Source organism: Apteryx rowi, unplaced genomic scaffold, assembly GCF_003343035.1.
Source record: "Apteryx rowi isolate R43461 unplaced genomic scaffold, aptRow1 scaffold_270, whole genome shotgun sequence".
NCBI lineage: Eukaryota > Metazoa > Chordata > Aves > Apterygiformes > Apterygidae > Apteryx > Apteryx rowi.
Window position 1 is genome coordinate 107,684 of NW_020449086.1, and position 22,019 is coordinate 129,702.

Consider the following 22,019-nt stretch of genomic DNA (forward strand, 5'->3'; position numbering starts at 1 on the left):
AAACAAACCTGTACCTTGGAGGAGCAAATGAAGAACGTGGCTTTTCAACAACCTGTTTTGTTCACAAAAACAAAGAGGAGAGGGGAAGGAAAGGTTAGCTTAAGGAGCTTGGAACAACAGAATAGGTCATGATGATTTAAAGGGATGTCTGTGTGTGTAGTACATAAAACAGCTAAAACTGACTTGGTCATCACCACTGTCTTCACTATCACTGAGCTGAAGGTCATCCTGGAGCATTCTGAAAGACAACCAAAAGATAAAAATCAGCCAAGGCAGACACGTTTTCAAGCAGCAGACACTGAAAAAAAAACTTGTTTGGTGCCAAAACAAACTGACCTCCCACATTCTTTTTGAACATGGAGCATACTTTATCCCTAAATTCTCTCATTACTTGAAGGGATGATAAAATGACTAAATGGACCCTAGGCCTCTTACTGTGCTTTCCACCTAATCTCAGGGCACTTTGCAGAGGAGGTCAGTATCACTGACTGCCCTCTACAGACTACAGAAATGAAGTTCAGGCAGGGGAATGCTCCTCCACAAAGGTTACTCTGGGAGCCAGCAGCAGAGCTGCCTGGAAAAGGTCCAGTCCTGATACAGCAAGAGATGAGGGCTCTGCGAGCTCCCCAAGGGACAGAAAGCGCTTTGCCTGCATGAGGAACCGTGCATTTCCATGCTCACTGTTCGTCCTGGGCTGCAAATATTTCTCCTGGCATAGAGGTTCCCAACTCACACATGCCTAAGGAAATGCCACGGTGAAGACAGTCTCCTATTCCCACTCTACACAATGAACTTCATGCTCCTCAACACCTGACAGTGAACTATAACATCTAGCATTTCAAATATTCAATGCAATTTCAGAATGGTGAGGCACAAACTCTGTTTTAATATCACTTGAGTAGAGAGCAGGCTGCCTGCAAATGTTTCCAAAGGCATAATTTAGTCGTAAGGCTTGCAGGTGATAATTACTACTTCCAGCTTCACTGCATCACTGGGGCACTCAAAAGGCTGGAGGAGGAGGGATGTGTGGGGAGAGACCTGGCTTGCTGTCCTCCTCTTTAGGAAATATTCAGGTATCCCAAAAGATGACTGAAAGCAGACAAGCATATCTCTTGCTAATTTAAAAGCCTAGCAATTCAAATTTCAAAACTATCTGGAGATTGACCACTCAATCTAGAGAACTATACAAGCGACATTTCAAAAAATGGGACAAAAAGCTTGGGAACGGAGACAGGGTTTTTAACCATTCAGGTCAAAACTCAGTTTATTTCAACCTCAGTTCAAACTAACGACTCTCTGAGAAATTCTTCTCAAGCCCCAAAAGAAAAATCAGCCTCCCGCCTTTCACGACAACACCTTTTATTGCAAGAGAACAAATATGAAAGATCCCCAAAGAAACTGCATTGCCCAGCAGAAGTGGGGAGAAAGAGAGTTAGGGTTCCTGACACTTATTAGCAAAATAAAAACCAAACAAACCAAAAAACCTCAAACTCTTTCAAGCCTTCATTTCACGTTGTGAACAAAGCAAAAAAGATTCACAGCTCCTCAGGTCACCTCTAATGAATTCAAGCCATTCACTTTTACGATTCTGTGACAACAGAGTAGTAAAAGCCTTGAATAAAAAGGTAGCATTTCCCCTATTAGGCACTATCCCCACTAATTAGACAAATGATTTTACACTCATACCAAAGCAGTTAAAGTGCAAGGCGATGCTTTCATAGAAATATGACCACGTCTGGTGTCAAAGCTGGCTGTGGTCTCACAGAGAACAACAATTCCACAAACCAGAAGCAATGAATCCGAAATCCAAATTAAATTGTAAGAGCAATTGGCTTGTTGGTCAATAGATAACATCTATTTTAGCAGTTGGTAATTGGTGCTCAGGATTGAACAGTAACTTAGGCTTTCTCTCAGTACCTTTCCAAGCACCAGGTTGAAGGGCTATAATTCAAAAGAGAGACTCTATCTTCCCTTTAAAACAGAAAGCTACGTCATTCCCATTAGTGCTAATGGAAATTACACATACAGAATGAACAGAGAATAGACTCAAGCAATTATTCAGAAGGTTTATTTTGTTGCCTGTTCTATGTTGACTTCCTTTCAATCCTTTCAATATCACTAACAAATCCTCCTCCTCCACTATTTCAGGACAGAGCACAGCCCCCTTAAATTAATGGAAAACACCGTTAGTTATTTCCTGATACTTGAGAGCTGTAAATAGAAAACCCTCCAAAAGCATTTCTGCTCATACAGAAGGTGAGAAGGTGCTAGGCACCTCAACCTGCCCTAAAGCAAGATGATGAAATCAAAATGGAGCTGTACAGGGAACTCAGCACCCACCTACACTCGCACGCCAGAAACGACAAGACAGAAATTAAGCAGGACTGGCTGGCTACCACAACACACTTGTGGCCCATGAAACCCATCCCTTTCAGGAAATCCTTGAGAAACGTACCTCCTTCACACTGGACAACTAGCACTGCTCTGCGGAGGAGATCTCTGAGGAGGATCCGGCACTTGAACTACTACCTACTCAAGCGCAAATCTTATCTGATCTTATCTGATCTTTTTATTTAAAACTTGAAATCTAATAAAAATTTGCTTTATGTTGCACCTTTTTTTTCAGCAGGATGTATACTTTGGCACATTTCCTTTCCAAAGAAGATAGAGTTGGCCTGGAAACTGCCAGGAGACTGACTAGACAGCAACACTCTTTTGTGTGCATTTTATTTTGAAGTCATAAGCCCCTAAAATCTTGGGACAGAATGCAAAGGTGACTTATGTCAGGGTGCCAAAATAATATCTGGGAGCCAAATGCAAGTTCCCTTGTCCTCCTTTCCCTCCAAATGAGACAGACTAACTACCTGCACTCAACCACCAGCACCAACCTACTGAGGTTGTTCTTCAAATTACTAAGTCTTTTGTTGAAACAAGTTCACACAGCAGCTACAGTACAGTCCAAGGAAAAAAAAATTGGCTTCAAAAGTATATGCTTCTACAAGATTCCCATATGAGTCAGTTTACTGGAGATTAAGGTTTGGACCAATGTTCTTGTACATGGAGCAGGACAGCATGAAGAAACCCCCAAAGGTCTGCTCTGTCCACCAGAACAAAGCCATCCTCCTCGCACAGGCACTGCCTCTAGTGAAGGTACCGACCCTACAGCCCTCGATTAAATCCTGTTACTGCACAAAGCGCTCTCCATGCCACACAGGCTCCTCGGACCAGGCGCTCACCAAGCTACGTGCATTCGTCGTTCTGGCATTTTGATTTTGCCTTTCCCCTGTGACTATTGTCTCCCATCTCCCAACCTACACAACCTCATTTCCTCACACACCTTCACTGGTGGAAATCACCTTTTGCCTCTTCTTTTAGAGTAAACAGTAGAGGAAGGTGCTAAGAGACACCACCTTGGAAAATGAAGTCCCTGAATTACCTATGGAAGGCAAACAACATACAGTTTGCAGCCATCCTATACACACTGCCTTGACATGTGGGCTAAAGCTGAAGTTCAGTGCCATTCCACTGAGACAGGCAAAAAAGGAATAGCAACACCACAGCCACTGTCCATGTTTCTCAGCAGTTTGGCCAAACGTCCACTGGGATCTCAATGAATTCTTTCACTTGAACCCTCTGAGGGAGGTACTCGTTCAAAGGTAGCAACGACTGTAACCTTGGGGACAGCTTTGAACCAGTCACCTAAAGGCAGAATACTTGACAATACGTTACTGACTGCAAGGCACAGGTCCTAGTCTGCCCATTAATTTAAACGAGCTTCTAGTGATGCTAAAAAATCCTAAAAATGTTCTGAGCATTTTCTTTTCATTCTGTTTTGCTTTGTTTTAAAAATTCTGGGCTACAGACTCACTTTCTTTAGAGGTACAAGGATGATGCAAGGAAACACTACGTAGATTTTGTTTTAAATCTGACTGATCTGTTTGTAAGCACAAGGAATGCCTTTTTCACCTGAGCTGTTGGTAGACAAAAAGCAGAGTGCAAGAACATTGCAACCTCTTAAGCTGTTCAATTCAGCATCAAGAAAGAACACTAAAGCTTCAAACGAGTGATACTTTTGCATGGATAGACAAAGCCAGTTTCCCAAATATAAGGCTTCAACAAATTGTTAAATAGCCTAGTTAAAGAAAATAAACCTGCTTTAATAATTTTAATGCTTTAATTAGCTCAGGAGTTACAAGATGCCAAGTTTTCATTTGCAGGACTTGCAGCTTATGTACACACCATCAATCTCTCTGTAAATCTATGAAAAAGGAGCTCTTTTGGGGAGAGAAGCAATTCTAAAATTAATATAGCTTGCCAGACAAACAGCTCCACTGAAAGCGCAAGCTGGTCTCTCTCTGCCAACCGAGTTAAAGATGCATTACTAAGAATGAGCTTGGCATCTCCCCTTTGTAAAAGAAAGGCTCCTTCCATTCCAATGAAGCCAGGTGCTAACTTAGGGGCTGTATTCAAGAATGAAAGCCATCTGGGAAATCCTTGTATGTTCTCTAAAGCTGAATGCTTAATTTGGGCACCCAGATGCACAGGGATTTCAGCCTCTAATTAACCAGCACAAATGCTGTTTGTTTTCAGTCAACTACACTTTGTAACATGAGCCACTCCAGGCAGCTGAATTTTCAGACAGTCATGTGCATTTTGAACAGCGAAAAAGAAAGAAAGCCCTGTTGTACGAATGAAAACAAAAACAAAACAAAAAATAAAGAGATACATCAGTTCAAGGAAGAGACGCAGAGGAAGTCTTGGGGCAAATCTTGGTTCACTCCAGCTTGGACATAAACCTAAACCACTCCTGCTCAAACTGCCTTTGTCGATTGTGCGTACGTACGTCCCTAGTAGATGAGAACTGGCTCTGAAATGCCAATCAAAGTTATCATTGAGAGAAAGACATTTACCCCTGGACGTACCAGAACGGTGTCACAGATCCCAGGTTCCCTTTACACCCCAAGGAGAACTAGTCTGGGAAAGTAACCAGGCGCCAGCGAATTTTCACTCCCTTAAACTTCCCATCACTGTTCCTGCTTAAGCTAAGTGTGCCGGGCACCCAGAAATTTGCTCAGGGATGTTTCCCGCTGCCGGTTAGGAGAAGGCAGCGACTCCAGAGGGCTGGCAGCGTTCAACAGGCACACAGACGCCACCTTCTCCCCTTGCCTGCCCGGGCCCCGCAACGCCGCTTTCCTGACTGACTCTTGTGTATGGCAGCGGCCGCCAGGCTGAAGCAGGGGAGTGCGGACCGTGGGGAAGGGACAGGGCAGCCCACACACTCGAGTTCCCTCGCTCGCGCCGCGCCGTCCATGGGTTCAGCCCCAGAGGAATCCGGTTTGTTTTTAGCTCAGATGAAGTCCCCTGGGGCGGTCTCAATGAGACACTGCAGAAAACTAACGTGTGGAAAGTTCTGCCTGGGCTTCTAAAGCCTGGCCAGGAAATGCCCACCCTGCACGGCAGAAGTCGTTTCACTAGGAAGGTAACAAACATCATGGACCATCTCAGCAAGCCTGGGTGAGCCCTGTCCCAGCACATAAGGGCCATTTGTGAAAGCCTTCTCCAGGCAGTGCCCTGCGGGGACACCGAGGGCGGAGGGGACACTAGTGGAGGACACAGCTCTACATTCCAGACCAATTTTACAATTCCAGCCATGTGGGCTAGGAAAGGAGTTATTCCCAAGGCCAAAAAGTCAGGTCAGGATACCTGTGGCTTTCACTGTGCCCCGGTTCCCTGATCTCGGGTGGCACTTTTCCTTCCTGCAGCAGCAAAGCCGTATCGATCTAATGAGAGAACAGCCCTGGTCCTCTTTGGCTGATCTAAACACATTATCAGGCTCCTGCCTTGACCCAGACGCTCTGCACTTGTCTGCATTTGCCATGTTTGGAGGAGACATTTCAGCTGTCGCAGATACAGCACAGAAGAGCTGAAATAAAGATCGTGGGTACAGGGCAGCTTAGGAGGAAGACGGAGCCTGGAGCAGCAGAAACTAGTATTTTTATCAGTGAAATGCAAATCTCAAGAAATCGTTCAAGAGGAGCGGACTGGGGCGGAGGGACAGAGGAACAGAGGAAAGGGTTAGGGGAGTCGGCGACCGCTCAGCAAGCCTGAACCCCAGCCAGCCAGCAAGACTTCACACTGTGCTGGAACAATATTATATAATTGTATATATAAAAATTATATATATATATAAATTATATATATATAAAAATTATATATATATAATATATATATAAATAATATAAATATATATTATATAATTATATTATATAATTGTTTAACAAGTATTACAGAAACTTGAACCTAAAATCCTACAAACTCAATGGAGATGGACAGATTCTGTCCCTCTTGCTTATGCCTATTCCAAATTTTATGAAATTGTTCATGATGTGGAAAAAAAAAAAAAGCGGTGCATCTTTGTAGTCTGTAGTTTGCAGTTTTCCATGGAAGAGTATCACTGTATGAAGTAATATGAGATATTTACATATCACATTAACTGATAGGCGTTTAATGATTCAGCAATTACCTTGCATATGGACCACTTAGCCTTATACACTCAGAAAGATTTATATTTGTTATTTAAGGCTCACAATCTATCAACGCTGCCATCTGGTCAGGTTAATCTTGAAAGCTTAAAATTCAGTCCACACAAAAACACTTTCAAGCAATTCCTGTAATTAACCTAATTAATAGATAACCACTTTCACCTACTAGGATGGTACCAAATCATTTTATTGCCATTACAAATCTTTTCCACCAACTCAAAATTTTCTAACAGAGTGAATCATTTATTAGTTGACATTGCTTTCCTGTCTTTTCTTGCCAATCCTTTACACATTGAAGCATTAAGAATATGATTTTCAAAATGTCGTGCCATGGTCTACACTCAAAATTCCTTCAGTAGGAAGAGTTAGATCTACCACAGCAAGAACTTTTGAAAACCTCGGAGACCCCCCACTTGCTGCTGCCCCCAGCTTCGTTTACTACAATAAACAAGAAGAACCATTTGCAGCAATTCCCCAGTACAGAATTAATCTCTGCACACCCAGATCCAAACACCACCGTCTCACAACATGCTCCACGTGACTGGAGCCACATAACTCTGAACTGCTCCAATACCATCAACTGGCCTCATCACACCTATGGCACAATGACAAGAGCCAGAGGCAATATAAAGTGTTAGCTATTTTAAACCAATGTATCACAGCAAGAATTTGGAAAACTTAGAAAATAGCATTTTTCCAGTCTACAAACTAGCTTTTTTGGTGGCATGACAGGATACTTGTGAAATCACATCCCATCTGGTTACATGATCTGAAGAATAAGAGTGCCCTAATTAAAAAAAAGAAAGAAAGAAAGAAAGAAAGAAAGATACTAGCAAAGAGGGTTTTTTATTGGTTTTTTTGGGGAAGGTGAAATTTCCTTTTCCTCCTCCCCTTTCTACCTGAAAATACCCATTTTTCTTTCATCCTCTGAGTTGCATTCACCAGCAGTTCCCACCCAGCTGTTAATAGTTTCATGGGCCAATAAGATTATACTGGTGAAGTGAAATTGTGCTTTGTAAAACTGTTGTACCCATTATGCATAAGCATGTATAAGCAGTTCATAAACAGTCTCACATTGAGGCTCAAATGATAAGGCACTTGCTTCTCAGAGAAAACATAAAACAGGAGGGAAAAGAAGAAATATGTAAAGTGCCAGAGAAGCTAGAGAAGTTTCATTTCACCCACTCTGCACATGCTATTATCAGAGAGCCAAGGTTTTAAAATTCAGTTTTAACACAAATAGTCACCTTGATTTTTAGAGAGAGAAATATAAACTGAGGTTTTGAGAAAGATAACACGATTTTTTTTTAAATATAGCTAAAACAAAGAATAACACTTTTCAGGAAAGTTTTCCTTGAACAATATGAAGAAAATGATTCAAGAGGGTAATACCTTATAAGATCTCTTTAAAATTTCACCTCTAGTTTTAACAATTTTTGTATCTGTAGCTTGAAAACATCAAGTAAAATTTTTGGTTCATTCTAGTTTCTTTAAGTAACTGCACAACAGAGCATGAAAACTGAGTCTGGTTACTTACGATGTTCTCGGTTGAGAATTAGGCAACGTTTTTGAAGGTGCATCATACTGTTCTGTAAATCAAAAATGAATCAATTGGTTTTATTTGCCTCATTTGTATCATATTTTACTCTATTGTCTTTGCGTGTCAAATTAGAAAGTCACTCTTCGAGGATATAATCATTTGCCATTGAGATTATTCACCATTCCAGATAAGGTTTCTTAACGAAATACAGTTTGTTCCCTGCTGTTGCCTTAATTTCTATTTAATGAACGTATACAACCTTTTAAGCACTGTCTAAATTCATCCTTTTTCAATAAAGCACAGAAAATTGGGCTACTTAATCAACTTAAGCATTTGATATTCTCCCCAACATACAATACACAACACAGTCACAAAACTGTCTGTGAACTCTTATGTAACAGCGAGTTTTCTTTGGATTTCTACTTACTCTGATTCTGTGCTACAGATCCAACATGCTGGGACTCCTAAAAAAAACAAAACAAAAAACCACACACACGAAAATAAACAAGAAAAAGGACAAAGTGAATACTGAGAATAAAAGAAACATGTTCTGTTTCAATAGTTGCATAAGGATGTTTTGTTTTCAGTGTGTTACTTACTGCACTAGAAGTCTACCTTGTCAAAGTTTGACTTTGAAATGTCAGAGTCTAAGATGGCCTGATATAGTTTAGCATGGATAAAAATGATGCATGCTGCTGCCGTCAAAAGTATGTTGTTAGCATATTAGTGGCACATTTATTTTTGAAGAAATATAAAATTTTAAAAAGAGCTGCCAAACATTTCTGTTTAACACATTTGGCAGATAGTTGTGTTGACAAGAAAGATAAAACATTTTGTATGCTGCAGCAGAGATGAGTTCCTTAAAAGGTTTTTGAAAAGCAGTTCAAGTTGGTGCTCACAATTCTAACAAATATGTAAATAATCCTTTGCCTCAAACATGTTACAACTCTAAAAATCTAAACCCCACTTACAAAATAAAAAAGGTAAATGATAATTACACTATCAAATAGCCCACTCAAAAAATAATTACTCAGAAGCACAATCTGATCTAATTTCTCAGTAAAAAGATGGGTTTCAAACAGCAGTTATATAATGTGAGATCCATCGTGCTTTAATTTATCTGATGACTTCTAAAGATAATATCTCCCCTAACTGCCTTTATTTTATGAAAGAAGGACAAGATAGCTGAAAACATATCCAAAAGGCAGAAAGGTCTCTTCTAACATCTTAAAAGGTTTGCCCCAAAGAGGTTATTTTACCTTTGATGGAAATGGAAATTTTGAGGGCTCTGCTGTACTAGGTGTATGAATGGCTGTCAAAGGAGGTGGCCATGAGTGGGTCATTTCCTGGAAAGAATTTGAAAAAAGAGGTATATAATATTTTTACTGATACATGCAGGTGAAGTTTTACACTTTAAGGATTAAAACAAATCTAGCAAAAAAAACCTTGCAGACCCCAAAATAAACATAAAAGACTGTTCTGCAGTGAAAAGTTTTCCTTTGACCCAGCAGTTGCAACACGGTGAGTACAGAACTACTTGTCCCTCATATGCAAGCATCCTTGCCTTGCCCAAGTAACAGAAATCCAAAGGAAGCTTGTATAAAGCTCAGTATCTATTTTAAGGGTTTGCAGGATTAGGCCTCAGAATTACAGCTATCATGGTTAATACAGGGAAAAGTAAATAGAGCCCATATACGAGTAGGTCTTGGGTTTTTCAAAGCCCAGGACTTTCCTGTTATGGAAGTTCTTATATCCCATTACAGTAATAACATTCTGAAAGGCCTTTCATAACTCGAGGAGGTCAGCCAGAGAGCTCTGACCACGTGCCATTCCCTCTATTATTCTACCTAAAATATTGGCTAGTTTCAAGGATTTTCCTGTCACCAACGGAGATGTCTTTGACACAGCTCCAGCACATAGTTTTGAACCTAAGAGACCGCCTGACAAATTACTTTTTTAGGAATTCTTCTGCCTTATTCCCCTCCCCTTACTTTCACCCACCGTCGCTAACAGGTCCCAACTTCCTGAGCTCAGTCACAGTCCAAGGGAAAGCAGAGCACAAATACCAGACTCATGAGATATAACTCAGCAGGTGAGATGAACTTCCAACTTGCTTCTTCTGGCACTATGGCCCAGCCTAAAACCTTGGCTTGCACTGCAATGAATGTATTTGAAAAGTCTAGCACAGACAAAGACCTTTGTCTTGAACATAAGCTAAAATACTTTAATGAGGGTTAATCTAGACAAGGCCTTAGGGGAAACTGGGGCTTCCCAACTTCCCCAAGGAAGTTAAAAGAACCTTGGTAAAAATCACACAAGATTGATTTTTCTTGGCTCTTAATCCCCAAATTTTAAATCTGGAAGAGGGTAATATTCACTTCAAGGATTAAATGAATTCACAGGACCTGCCACCTTCACTCCCTTTTCAGGAATACCTTTCTCAAGATTTCCTCCCCAGCCCAGAATCTCCTCTGTACTTAGCACAAGCACCCACCATCCAGAGTGGTGGCACCACAACCATTCCCTGCCAGCTTCCAGAAAAAAGGGAACATGTTAAGTAAACAATACCGAGACTTTGCTCACCTCACCAACACTGATGTTGAACAAAACTCGCAATGAGCATGCACTGCACAGCTTGGTAGAGGGCTTACAGAACTTAACAAAGCACCTGTCCGTGCAAAGCACTCTTTTTGTACCTTTTGCACCAAATACACTGAAGTGTGAAAATCTCTGCTGTGTCATAATTTACAAATGCTCTTTTTTCATCAGGGCAAAATTATGAAAAGCTCAGAAGTGTTTCCACTTTCCCTATCAATTAGCAATTCAGGGAAGAAATTAGGAATAAAACCAAACCAGAGGATTTACACGGGAAAAAAATCCACATTACAACCTTTGGCTCTACAAGCAGGCATTAGAGCAATCTATAGGGATTTCTATATGCAAGAACTAGCAACAGTCTCTCATCACAGCTAAGCTATGCAACTATTTGGTCACATTATCATTATATCGTCCCCTTTCTCCCCTCCCATTCTTCAGTTCAGTAAACAGCTGTGCAATCTCTCGACTGGACTATAAACTCTTCAACACACTGCACTATGCCTCTTCAGGTAGTTGTACATGCTTCCTTTTGGATGCTACAAAAATAGCGTTATGCATTACTAACGGGCAAGAAAACAGGATGTCCCATAAAACCCACAAGGCTGCAGTACTTCCGGCTGGAGCGCTCCCGCTGCACGCTAACCACCAGGCATCTGCTGGGGAACGCACGTGCACAGCTAACTTCCAGCTAAAACGCCACCACAACAACTGCTTCCGAGAGTGATAAAGGCATCAGGATTTTGCAACCTAAAGGAACATTGAGGGAAGTGAATCACAGCAACAAACACCTCGGTTAAGACTTCAGTATTTCTGAGTAATATTTGACCTCAAGGGACTCTTCTCAATATCAGCTGAACTGGCTTGAAGAACAAAGTGCATTTTCACACCATGTGCAGTGAATTGGTGACATGGTGTATGCTTGCGTTCAGGGGCCTGGCAGGAATCAGCAGCATGGATAGGTCAGTAAGTCCAGCCTCTCTGGAGGAAGCACAATCTTTGCATTCAAAAATGGCAATGCCCTGACTTGACTATGGAGTGACTCCAGCTGCTTCTACTGCCTCAGACGGCTTGTCACGCTCGCTCTTGGACTTACCAGATTCAATATTTACATTCTGATGGGAAGACTGGCCTTACAACTCCAGCTGCTTCTGAAATGGTTTGTTATCTTTACTTCTCTGCTGCAGCCTACCATAGACCCAATTCTAACCACCGCAGCATCGGCTGACAGAAGCAGAGCTGTATTTTTTTTCCCCACGTACTATTTTAATGCATGAAAGAACAGAGACTTGTTATTTCAGAAGAACACCTACCTTCAAAATTTCTTCAACACAATGGACATCACTGGGGAAGGTCTGCTACAACAAAAAGGAGAGAAGAAGCATAAGTTTGTTGTGTTCTTACCAACTGATGAGACAAACATTCATTCATCAAACATTTGCTTACCAAAGGCTCTGTGCATTTTGCAGAGGTCAGTTAATAAAAAAATGCTAATTAGAATTAAAAACCCATTGGAACAGCAGGTATTAATAAGGCATTTCTACAATGTTGGTGTTTTCAGGTCTTTAGGAGAAGTTGTAGTCTAAGAAACTTGAGAAAGGAGGAAAGTGTCTCCAAATAACATCTCTTGAAGAAATCACATGGAGAAAAACAGAACTCATTAAACAACACTCATTCAACTGACAGGATTTCACCTGTTTCATGACTTGTCTTCTTGTTTCCACCCACCAACATGCACTTGGCAGAAAAAGAAGCTAGACTAAAACACAAAGCTTGGAGAAGACAAGGTAGGGGTGGTGTGAAGTGGAGGCACCATGAAGCAGTTCTTTGAACCCCAGCTCCTAGAGTCATGTGAACATCTACTGCCATTAAAAAAAGTTTCTTTAAGCAATTCAATTCTAGCTCGTGCCTGCCCCTGTCCCTCAGGAGGGCACCAACTCCAGCCTGTTCTTCTGGAGCCCCAGGGGCTGCCTGCAGGAGGGACTCCACATGTCGTCTCGCAGGGGCCGGGGCTCCCCGACTCGAGTGCTGCAGGCACCTCTGAAGAGCAGCCGGAGGGCAGGTCGCTCCCTGACAGGGCCTGGCAGCCTGTCACCACCGTGCGATGGGGACGGGGGACAGCCACAGGAGTGCCTGCAACTGCCTTGGACCAGGCTCACGAGGGTGAGCGCAACGAAGCTCTGGGGAAGCGTCCAAAGTAAAAGCAATGCTAATATTTGCCAGTTATATAACAAAGAGCAGATATTACAGCTTGCGCAAACACACGAATCTGCTTTTAATACATCAGCAAAACCACTTAGCAGCTCCTGGCAGAACACATCCCCCTGCCACAGCAGCCAGCGCTGCACAGATCAACGGTGTGGAGGGGCCTAGGAGAGGCGCAGCAAACGCCTCCCATTTCTCAAGCCCCTTGAGGACAGGAGGTCGCACGCACCTGTACTGGCAGCACTGCTCCCAGGCGCCACCTGGCCATGGAGAAACCACTGGTTCACTTCTATAGATTTGCTTCTCATTTGCTAGCCACACTACCCACTGCTTTGAAAATACAAGTGTCTTTTATATGTAGTGTTTCCTTTCCTAATCAGCGTCATCCAAAAAAAAAATCAAAATGAGAAACAAGCAAGTAGCTGAGCAGCTATTAGCAGCAACTAAGACCAACCTCTTGCCTATAAATGAGAAAGGCGATGGAAATGTTTAGCTATCAGTGTAATAGCTGAATGGAAAAGACCAGGAAGACGCTCCCCAAACCAAAGGAAGAGGGCAGCGAGCCACAGCACATGATCAGAAGGATTTTCCCTAGACAAGGTAAACAGCAGAGCAAGCAAACACTTTAATGAAGTCCAAAAGTGTTTGGAGTGCTCTCACAAAAAGGTCACTCATCTGTTTCCCATATGCCACGCTATTTACATTGGAGGGGGAAGAGCAGATGAGGCATCCTTCTTCCTTGCAGCCTCATTTGTCTGTGTCTACATAAAGCTCTCATCAAGGCTGGACTCATTTGACAAGGATTTGACTTTTCTTCAGAAAATAACGCATGCATATTTGCTTCTGACCTTACTCACCCCAAGATAAACCAGAAGTTGAGACTAGGCCAAATCAGTCACATGAATGAAAACAAGAGGTTTGGTTGCAGCAAAGCTGGCATGAGGTCCCCAAAGCAGGCGGGAGGAGGCCAGAGGGACAGGAAAAAGCAAGAGGCTTGTATCGCTGTGATAGACATCGGTACGATTCACATTGCAGAAAAGGGACCTTTTGTTCCCTTTTTTTTCTTAGTAAACCTAACCCTGCAGTTCAATTATCTAATTTACTTCTCAATTTCATGAATGGTGAAGAGCGGACGCAGAAACTTGCATCTTGTTGCACAGAAAAGCAGTGTTCAACTAACATTTTGCTTCAGAAACGCTCCTGTCTGACACAACCCCTGACAGGACCATGGTAAAAACCCTTCCCACAGAAGAGACGAGGAATCAAGTCCCTGGCCTAGACCAAGTATTCAAATTCTCTCTACAGTAGAGCAACTGCAAAAAAAATCAAATCCAGTTTGCTTCTCCCATTCCAGATATTTAAGTTTTATAAGGGGACAAATGATGACAAAAGTGGAATTCAGTTAAGGTTAGAATCAGAGAGTATTTGCAGTGCCCAGTTTGGATCTCTTATCCTCGCCCAAGAATTCACACGCCTTCATTAAGGTATTTTGGAAATGCCGAGGAGGCTTTGAAATGGAGTCAGGTGCACACGCAGTGAATGTCCACAGTGAAATCATCAGGAGGACTTACTGCAACCCCAGATGGCAGCACTCAGTGACAGGCTGCTATAATTGACAGGTCTGGTCTTAGCCGGAACTGCTTTCTTCTACGCGGCACAAAATTTCAAAGAAAGCAAACATCCCACAGTGAACAAGTACTGCTGAAGCATGCACCAGCACTGTAAGGTCTTCTATTTTGTGTGTTTTAAAATACACTGGTATGCGCCCCCCAAAATACATGCTATTCTGGAGATATAGAACAAGTTATGAGGGATGCTCAGGACTGTTTTCCGTCTTAGGTTGAAAGTTTTCTTTCCAGCATCATTTAATGAGGTTACTCTAGGAAATCTTCGCCCCTGCTGGAGACTCCCTCTAAGGAGCACAGGTTCTTTAGGCGTCCTTAATCTGTGCTCTGCTACACCGTTGCACCCTGAGATGGAAAAACTGAAGGACCTTTCCAGCAGCAATAAAATGTGCAAAGGGTAAACAAAACCACTGCCCACAAATGGACTTGCAACACCTGTATCACATACACAGTGAATCGTTTGCTTTACAGACTCAAATCACAGACTGTTCCAGGCACAAAACAGAGTTTGATTTTCAGCGCCAAAAGGCCAAGGGAATCTGACAGAGCTGTTTGACTGATCTCACGTGCACGTCCCAGCTTTGCAGCTCTGGTTCGGGGGCTGCGACCCTGGCAGCATGGTGGGGCAGGAGGGGGGTCCCCGCATCGCCTCTCGTGCGCGGAGGTGCTACGAGGAAAGGGCTCCAGTAACACAGCAATCCGTCTTTAACCACAGCAATGCCTTCCGAATTAACCTTCATCGGGCCAAAAGGGAGAGCAGGTGGGTGGGCTCAGCAGGCATAGCGAATCTGTAAGGTTTTACAATAGTTATGGCCAAGGGAGGAGACAAAGTGCTGCCCTCCCCAAGCCCTAACTGCAGACCCTGCGACGCTGCCATCCCCTCTCCGGCCCCACAGCAGACTGGTTCAAGGAACATCAGCAATTGCTCGGGTTTTGCTTTGGCCACTTCAGTCCCCTGAACGCACATTTTCCTTCCACCCGAGCTGCGGTATCTGAGTGTTCCCCGTCTTTTACAAAGCTACACGTACAGCGCCTGGAAGAGCCGGGCTTTCTGCACACTGAATTATTTTTTGCCAGGTCTCTTTCCCTGAATTCACTTTGCAGCTTTGTTGCCGCCTCTAAGCCACCATTAAACCGCAATTACCACCCAGCGGCAAGGGTTGCCCTTGCCAGCTTTGAGAAGAACTTAGGGAAGAGGAGAAATACAATGTTGCCCAAGGAAGAGTTAAAAAGCCCTGAAGCCAGAGAAAGCACGGAAAGGAAATCAGCTCCACTGAACAACTGTGGGTTTAGAACATCAAATATTACATGTTGTTTTCTATCCCTGCTAGCCGTTTTACAGCCTCTACAGGGAACACTGTAATGTACTCCCTACAGACAACTAGATTTAACCGCTGTGCATATTTTCTGGCTGACACTGCCATTTGTACAGTCTCCAGCTAGGAGATCATGCCACATGCATACTCGGTTTCAGTTTGGGAACGATGCAGACTTCTCTGAACGCCATTTTACCCCTCACAAATCTTGCTGAAGTCCGACATCAGGTCTTGTGCAATCACGGAACATAAAGAATTGCTGTTTTTTTTTTTTATTTTTCTTTTTTTAATGCCAACATTCCCATCCAAACTGACGCTGCATTTGAATAACAACCCTCCCTTCAATAATGCTAATGTACGTTGCAAAGAGTCTGGTTTTGCTCAAGTTAAGGCCCAGCTCCCAGTGATTACGACAGCCTTTGCACAAGGTCTGTGGAGCACCACGCTTCTTCATTCGCCGCGTTCCCCGCACGAGCGCAACGCCAGAGCTCACGCTCACACACCCAGCGCTGCTACTCACGCCCGGCCCAAGACTCTGGCCTGGTTCCTGTGTTGATGAAGGCCCACAAACTCTGGAGAGGTTAAAAGACTGGATGTAACTTGGAAAAAAATCTTGTTTAAAAAGACAGAAAACTATTAAAAAACCCCCAACAAACAAACAGGCAGAGGAAACAATCACCTTTATAATTTACAGTGCCTATCCACAAAAATCCCAAAGGACAACTAGACACAGTGTGTAGCATGGTTCACGCCTGTTATATGACCAATAATTTAATTTGAGAGACAGATATAAAGTTATACCCGTATGATATTTGGGAGTAGAAACTGGACTGATGAATTTGCATAGCAAGTTTGGCAAGGCTAATTTAATAGGCGACTTCCTTACTTGCAAGCTTAAAAACCACAGAGAAAGGCTTAGCAAGCTGACCAAAATAACATCAACCATCTCTTTGAGGAGGATGATCACAGCCCTTATAACAGATATAACAGACATTTCAGAATGTGCTAGTTTTTAAGGTGTTTGGGGAAAAACAGGATAAGAATAAAGTAAAGCCATTAAACAAATTTCAGGTAAAGGAAAGGAAAGAAACTACTGTTAATGTAATTTTTAAGCCTCTCATTTACCAGAGAACATCCAACATGCTTTTAAAATGGTGAGACACAACCACATTCTCTCCCTTTTTATACTTTTTGCAATACATGAATTTTCCATTTCACCAAGTTGCACAAGTGGCTCAAAAAGGCTGAATAATATTTTGCAGAGACATACCATCTCAAGGTTAACAAAAGATAATGCTACACGATGATACGCCTGAAGTGCTGTTAAGTATAGCTACAGTTGTCTGAAAAGTTGTCTTTCAGTTCATCATAATTTTCACATAATAGCTCAAACCAGCAAGACAAAGTTTTAACCCGCATTCAGTATCTCCCCTTCTGTGCCTCCATAAACTCATCCACTTTCTTTTCCTCACTGCTAGTGACCTCAGCCAAGAAGAAATCTCTATGCAGATATCTGTGAAAGTTAAAAAAAAAAAAAAAAAAAAAAGCATATAAAAAAGTACCATATATTTTTTAAGCTTTTTTTTTGGACAAAAAAATGGTGCACGTTCATTTAGCATCTACTGTATGTCCAACAGTTTGGAAATCTCTGCTCTATGCAAGTGCATTTCCCAGATAATGACGCAGGGAAGAACATACAATTTAGAGTCATCTCAGACAGTGCTACCATAATCGTTTTTCTTCCAGGAAAACATAGTTGAGGAAGTTATTTCGGAAAGATTTGTCGATAAATTCCTACAGACTCCAGCACCTGCCTTTCTGCTCAGTTACATGCACATAACACACTCAGTATATAATAATAAAAATACTGTATCCAGAAAGCCAACGTATGCTTACATAAAGTGTGTGTGTATATGTGTGTGTGTGTGTATATATATATATATGACATATTGGGTGAAAAATTTAAATGAACTTTAAGTACAGTAATAGAGTAATAAAGCCCCTAATACCCCTTCCACTTCACCAGATCGTAAGCAAATCAATAGCTAGACTTGTGCAGGAATTACCATTTACATTATAACCTAATGCAGCTGACGAGATAAGGAGTATTTTGCTTTCCTCTATAGCATCCTTCTTTTACTAATGAAGTTAAATGCTGTCTCCTGTACAATAATTCAACCACAAAAAAGGTACCTTGCGTTACACTAAAGAAGGAAAAGGTGAATTGACAGTTGAAGCATCTAATTAGGAATTGGACCGTGAAAGATTTTTTGGGTGATCCTCTCCCCATACATACTAGAGTAGCATATGATATGGCTGCTTTCACAATGTGATGGGATTTGGCCTTGCCCACTAAAAACCAAAACAGTAGGAACACTCAAAAACTGGGCATCTTCTTAAAGATAAGGCTTGGCCATAGAGACTAGATGGAATAAGCAGTGCTCTTTTGCTCTTTTTTAATGGGGACAGCGTTAAAGAGGTTTTAGGATTTTTTATTTTTATTTTTTCAAAGGTACTAGATAAAAATTACAACACACTTTTTATCTCAATCCACCACACGTGCTAAAGGGAGCCGAGAACCTGTGCATACAGCGCAGTTTGCATGCGTGGAGCTGGGAGGGAGAAGCTGTCTCCTCGTTTTTTCAATAGCTTGTCTCATCAGGAGGCCAGGGCAGAATAGTTTCAAGCAGGCGCTGTCGAAAAAAATCTCTTCGCAACAGAACTGGCCATACGTTATTTCAGAAGTCGTGGAGTGTCGCTGCTGAAATGTGTGGGCTCAAGTGAGGCCAGCAGCAGTAACAGCATGCAGATAGTGCAAAGATGACGAGATGAGGTCTGGAAGCAGACAGTGACCAGAATGGATACGGACTGCCTTTCAGGCAAGCATTAAGGTGTTACAGACCTTTCTGTTCATTCTCATCTCGGTAACTTCCACCCGACTGCTTATTTGCTTGCCTCTGCTGTCACAGCCCATTTTGAATTGCCCCCTCTGATGCCTTGCACATAAACAAGCTGCATCTTTCTCTGCATTGCTCAGCTCAGGTGAAACCATTGTCTGAAGACACAGAGGCAGTTTAGGCGAAGAACTAGTATAGAATATATCTTTTCTTTATGCCACCTAGTACTTTCTCTAAATTGAAACAGCAATTTGTGGTGTATGCGTGTAGATGAAGTACAGCAGCTATTGCCCTTTGCTTAATTTCAGACTAGACTCCTAACACAAGCCACCAGTTCAGCAAAGATGAGAAAGGCCGATTCTGGGTTCCACACCACTTATTATGTTGTCAGGTTTCTTTATTCCCCAATTAGAACTTTGCCACTGCAACTATCAACAGAGAAGGTCACTTGTTACCTAGAAAATTGGGTTTACATTTACAGCTGTTAACCATTGAATATGTTTTACACACACACACACACACACATATATATTTACATACTTTTGTTGTTGTTGTTTTAATGTTAACTGCACAGGCTTTTGCCATTTGATTGTAGTGAAGACCACAAAACCGCCTATGCATGAAAGATGTTTGAATACAACGGGCAGGACAAAAAGCAGACCAAAAACTGTTGTTCTGTCCTCACTTCACCCGTATGTGCTTAACCAGCTCAGAGCAAGAGGAGATCCTGCATATTAGATAAACTCTCCTACCTATACATAAGTAATGCTCGGGATAGCACACTAACTTGTTCTCAAGAGCAATTTACTACCTACATTTCTGTGTAGTTAAAAATCCTTCCCCTTCACACTGTAGACATGTATGAGACTCATGCACACACAGAGCAGCTCTCTGAAATAGCCTGGTTAACAACAGAGACAACACATATTATAAACGAGCTTCTACTAATCTTGGTTATGGATGCAATTATTTTCTGCAGTGTACTGAAAAAGGCTGCCAAAACTTGAAGCTTGAATTCTCTTGGTGATCAAAACTCACACACACAAACTCATAGCGGTTTTCTCATCTTCAGGAATACCAGACACCAAGCAGATTCTCTTCCAAGGATGTTTAAATGTTCTGAATCACAAAATAGCTCAAAAGACACCTATGGTACCAACCCAGCTCTGGTGACTCTGAAACCCGGCTTACTCCAGCCACGTGTTCTGGAGGACACAGACAAAGCTGCTTTAAGGGAAAGCTGAAGCAGCAGCTCCTACCATCTCTTCTGGATTGCGTGTATCACAACAAATCTGAAGATTGTGTCAATAGATTTGTGATTAAAATCAGTTATAGTTAAATGGGCACCACCATGAGAACAGACTGTCAGCATGGGTGGTCTTTAATTGTGCAGCTAAAAGATGTTTATATTTTGCTGCAGACTGCATTTTTTCAACAGATTTCTTTCTTTCACTCGCTTACTGATTCCCAGCATTGTCTGACACACTGGAAACCCTTTCTCAAAAGGTCAAAAAAAAAGCTTTTCCAACTGTACCAGCTAAGGGCTCATTTTACAGACAGCAAGGTTCTTTAACAATCCTTCAAGCAGCAGCCACTTAATTCTACACAATATTCTCACTGCGAATAATAATTGTTAAGATATACTAAGAAAGGGGAAAAAAGAAATACAAAACAAGATTAATTACACAGCAACACCAGCAACACCATCCTGCCTGCAACGCAGCCCCCCATGGCTGCCAGAACGAGCGAGCTCACTGCCCCCGCCATGCGCACCCCTCCGCCTCCCTTCCCTTCCCCTGGCCTGAACCTGTGCTGAGATCATTCAGGAGTCAAACTGGCAGACAACTCTTTGCTTTTGTGGTAGTGTTATCTTTCTGGTGGCTCAGCTCCTTTAGCCATCTCACTGCAGGATGAGATGAATACCAGAACTGGTGCAATCAAGGAGGAAGGAGAGCGCACTCTTCCCTCATGCTCAGTGTCCCTTGAGGAAAACAGGGTTTTCATTTTACTCAGCTTCCAGTTCTTGGTAAACTCTTTGGATTCAGAGCCAACTAATTAACTCACAAGGTATATACAACTACCTAAATTTCCTCAGGTCAAAATTGTTTCCAGAAGTGCCCCATTTACAGCTTACCCTGCTTCTGTAGTGATAAAACTCCCATGATATTCAGTGGGAGAAGTGTTACAGCTCCTTGTGCTTTGTGAATCTGAAGTGCCTGTTCCATTGCATCCGATGCTGCATAACTTTAAAATAACAATTAAAAACACTGTATGAACTGGTTATTTTTTATTTTTGAAAAGATAAAGGAATATCCTCTGATGCAATGTATGTTTTACTACCAGCACATTTCCTTTTCCCTGAAATGCAGGTAAATGGGTAATGTTTTGTCATGAGATTCCACTTCTCTTCCAGGAATTAAGTTCAAGGCACTGCTTTTGCCTCAGCACTACAATCAGATGTTTGCTTGTTTTTACTTAAACAGATTAGAAACAAAAGAAGGTGATAACTCGGTTTTGAAGTGCAGGACCCGCTGGTGAAGCTTACTACCCACAACAGCTCTCCTCACTACCCACAACAGCTCTCCGGGGCATAAAAACCACATTTTTGTTTCCAACCCACAAGTCTTATCAGCACCTACCCCTTCTAATACAGCGCAGCTCGTTAAGCTCGGGCGTCCCTGCCCCCCTGAGGTGAACCTAACTTCATCCCTTGAAAGAGAAGCCAACAACGGTCTGCCAAGATGCCAACTTTCTCTGCCCCCGCAGGCGGGTTCCTCAGCCCACGAGAGCAAGCGGACTTTGAAGCCAGCAGCAAAGCTCGCCGCCACTTTGCCTGCTGAGGCTCGAGAGCAGGGCAGAGCCCACGCGCGGGGCGTCGGGCTGTCGGAGCCAGCTGGCTCCCCCTCACCGAGCGCCAGGGTTGCAGAAGCCAGAGCTCAGCCGCTGGTACAGAACAGGCCCCAGGCGCTTCGCGGGGCTTCGTCACCTGCGGCCCAGCTCTGCGGCGAGCAGCGCCGCTGCGCAGRCCCAGCCCACCATGCAGAGCCAGCGCTCAGAGCCAAAGCCCAGCCCTAGCGTACCCATCCCCAGCGCTCCCGCGCCATCCAAAACCCTGGGGGGGATTTGGGAGCGGGAGGGGAACTCAAATCAAAGGGCATGTGGTTAACCGAAAATCGAATGCACGCGCACGGACAAGTCAGAACGTTTCAGCTGTGTCACCTGCACTTGTAAACCTGGTGTGTTTGTGTAAGAAAAATAGGAGGGCAAAACACTGCTCTCACAGCTGCTGCTGTTAAAAA

The 22,019-nt window shown here is 42.8% G+C and overlaps 1 protein-coding gene across 4 annotated transcripts in view; it reads right to left on the reverse strand.

Moving 5' to 3' along the window:
• Positions 1-22,019, reverse strand: part of AFF1 (AF4/FMR2 family member 1) — a 107,786-nt gene that overhangs the window by 30,195 nt on the left and 55,572 nt on the right. Inside the window, exons 4-9 of one of the 4 annotated variants that reach the window (XM_026068453.1) lie at positions 11,991-12,035; positions 9,342-9,428; positions 8,510-8,546; positions 8,080-8,131; positions 184-238; positions 9-52 (exon numbers count right to left, since the gene is read on the reverse strand). In XM_026068453.1, the coding sequence (XP_025924238.1) occupies positions 9-52; positions 184-238; positions 8,080-8,131; positions 8,510-8,546; positions 9,342-9,428; positions 11,991-12,035 (320 nt within the window). The remainder of the gene's footprint in view (positions 1-8; positions 53-183; positions 239-8,079; positions 8,132-8,509; positions 8,547-9,341; positions 9,429-11,990; positions 12,036-22,019) is intronic. The other 3 variants (XM_026068455.1, XM_026068454.1, XM_026068456.1) reach the window with 3 other exon arrangements.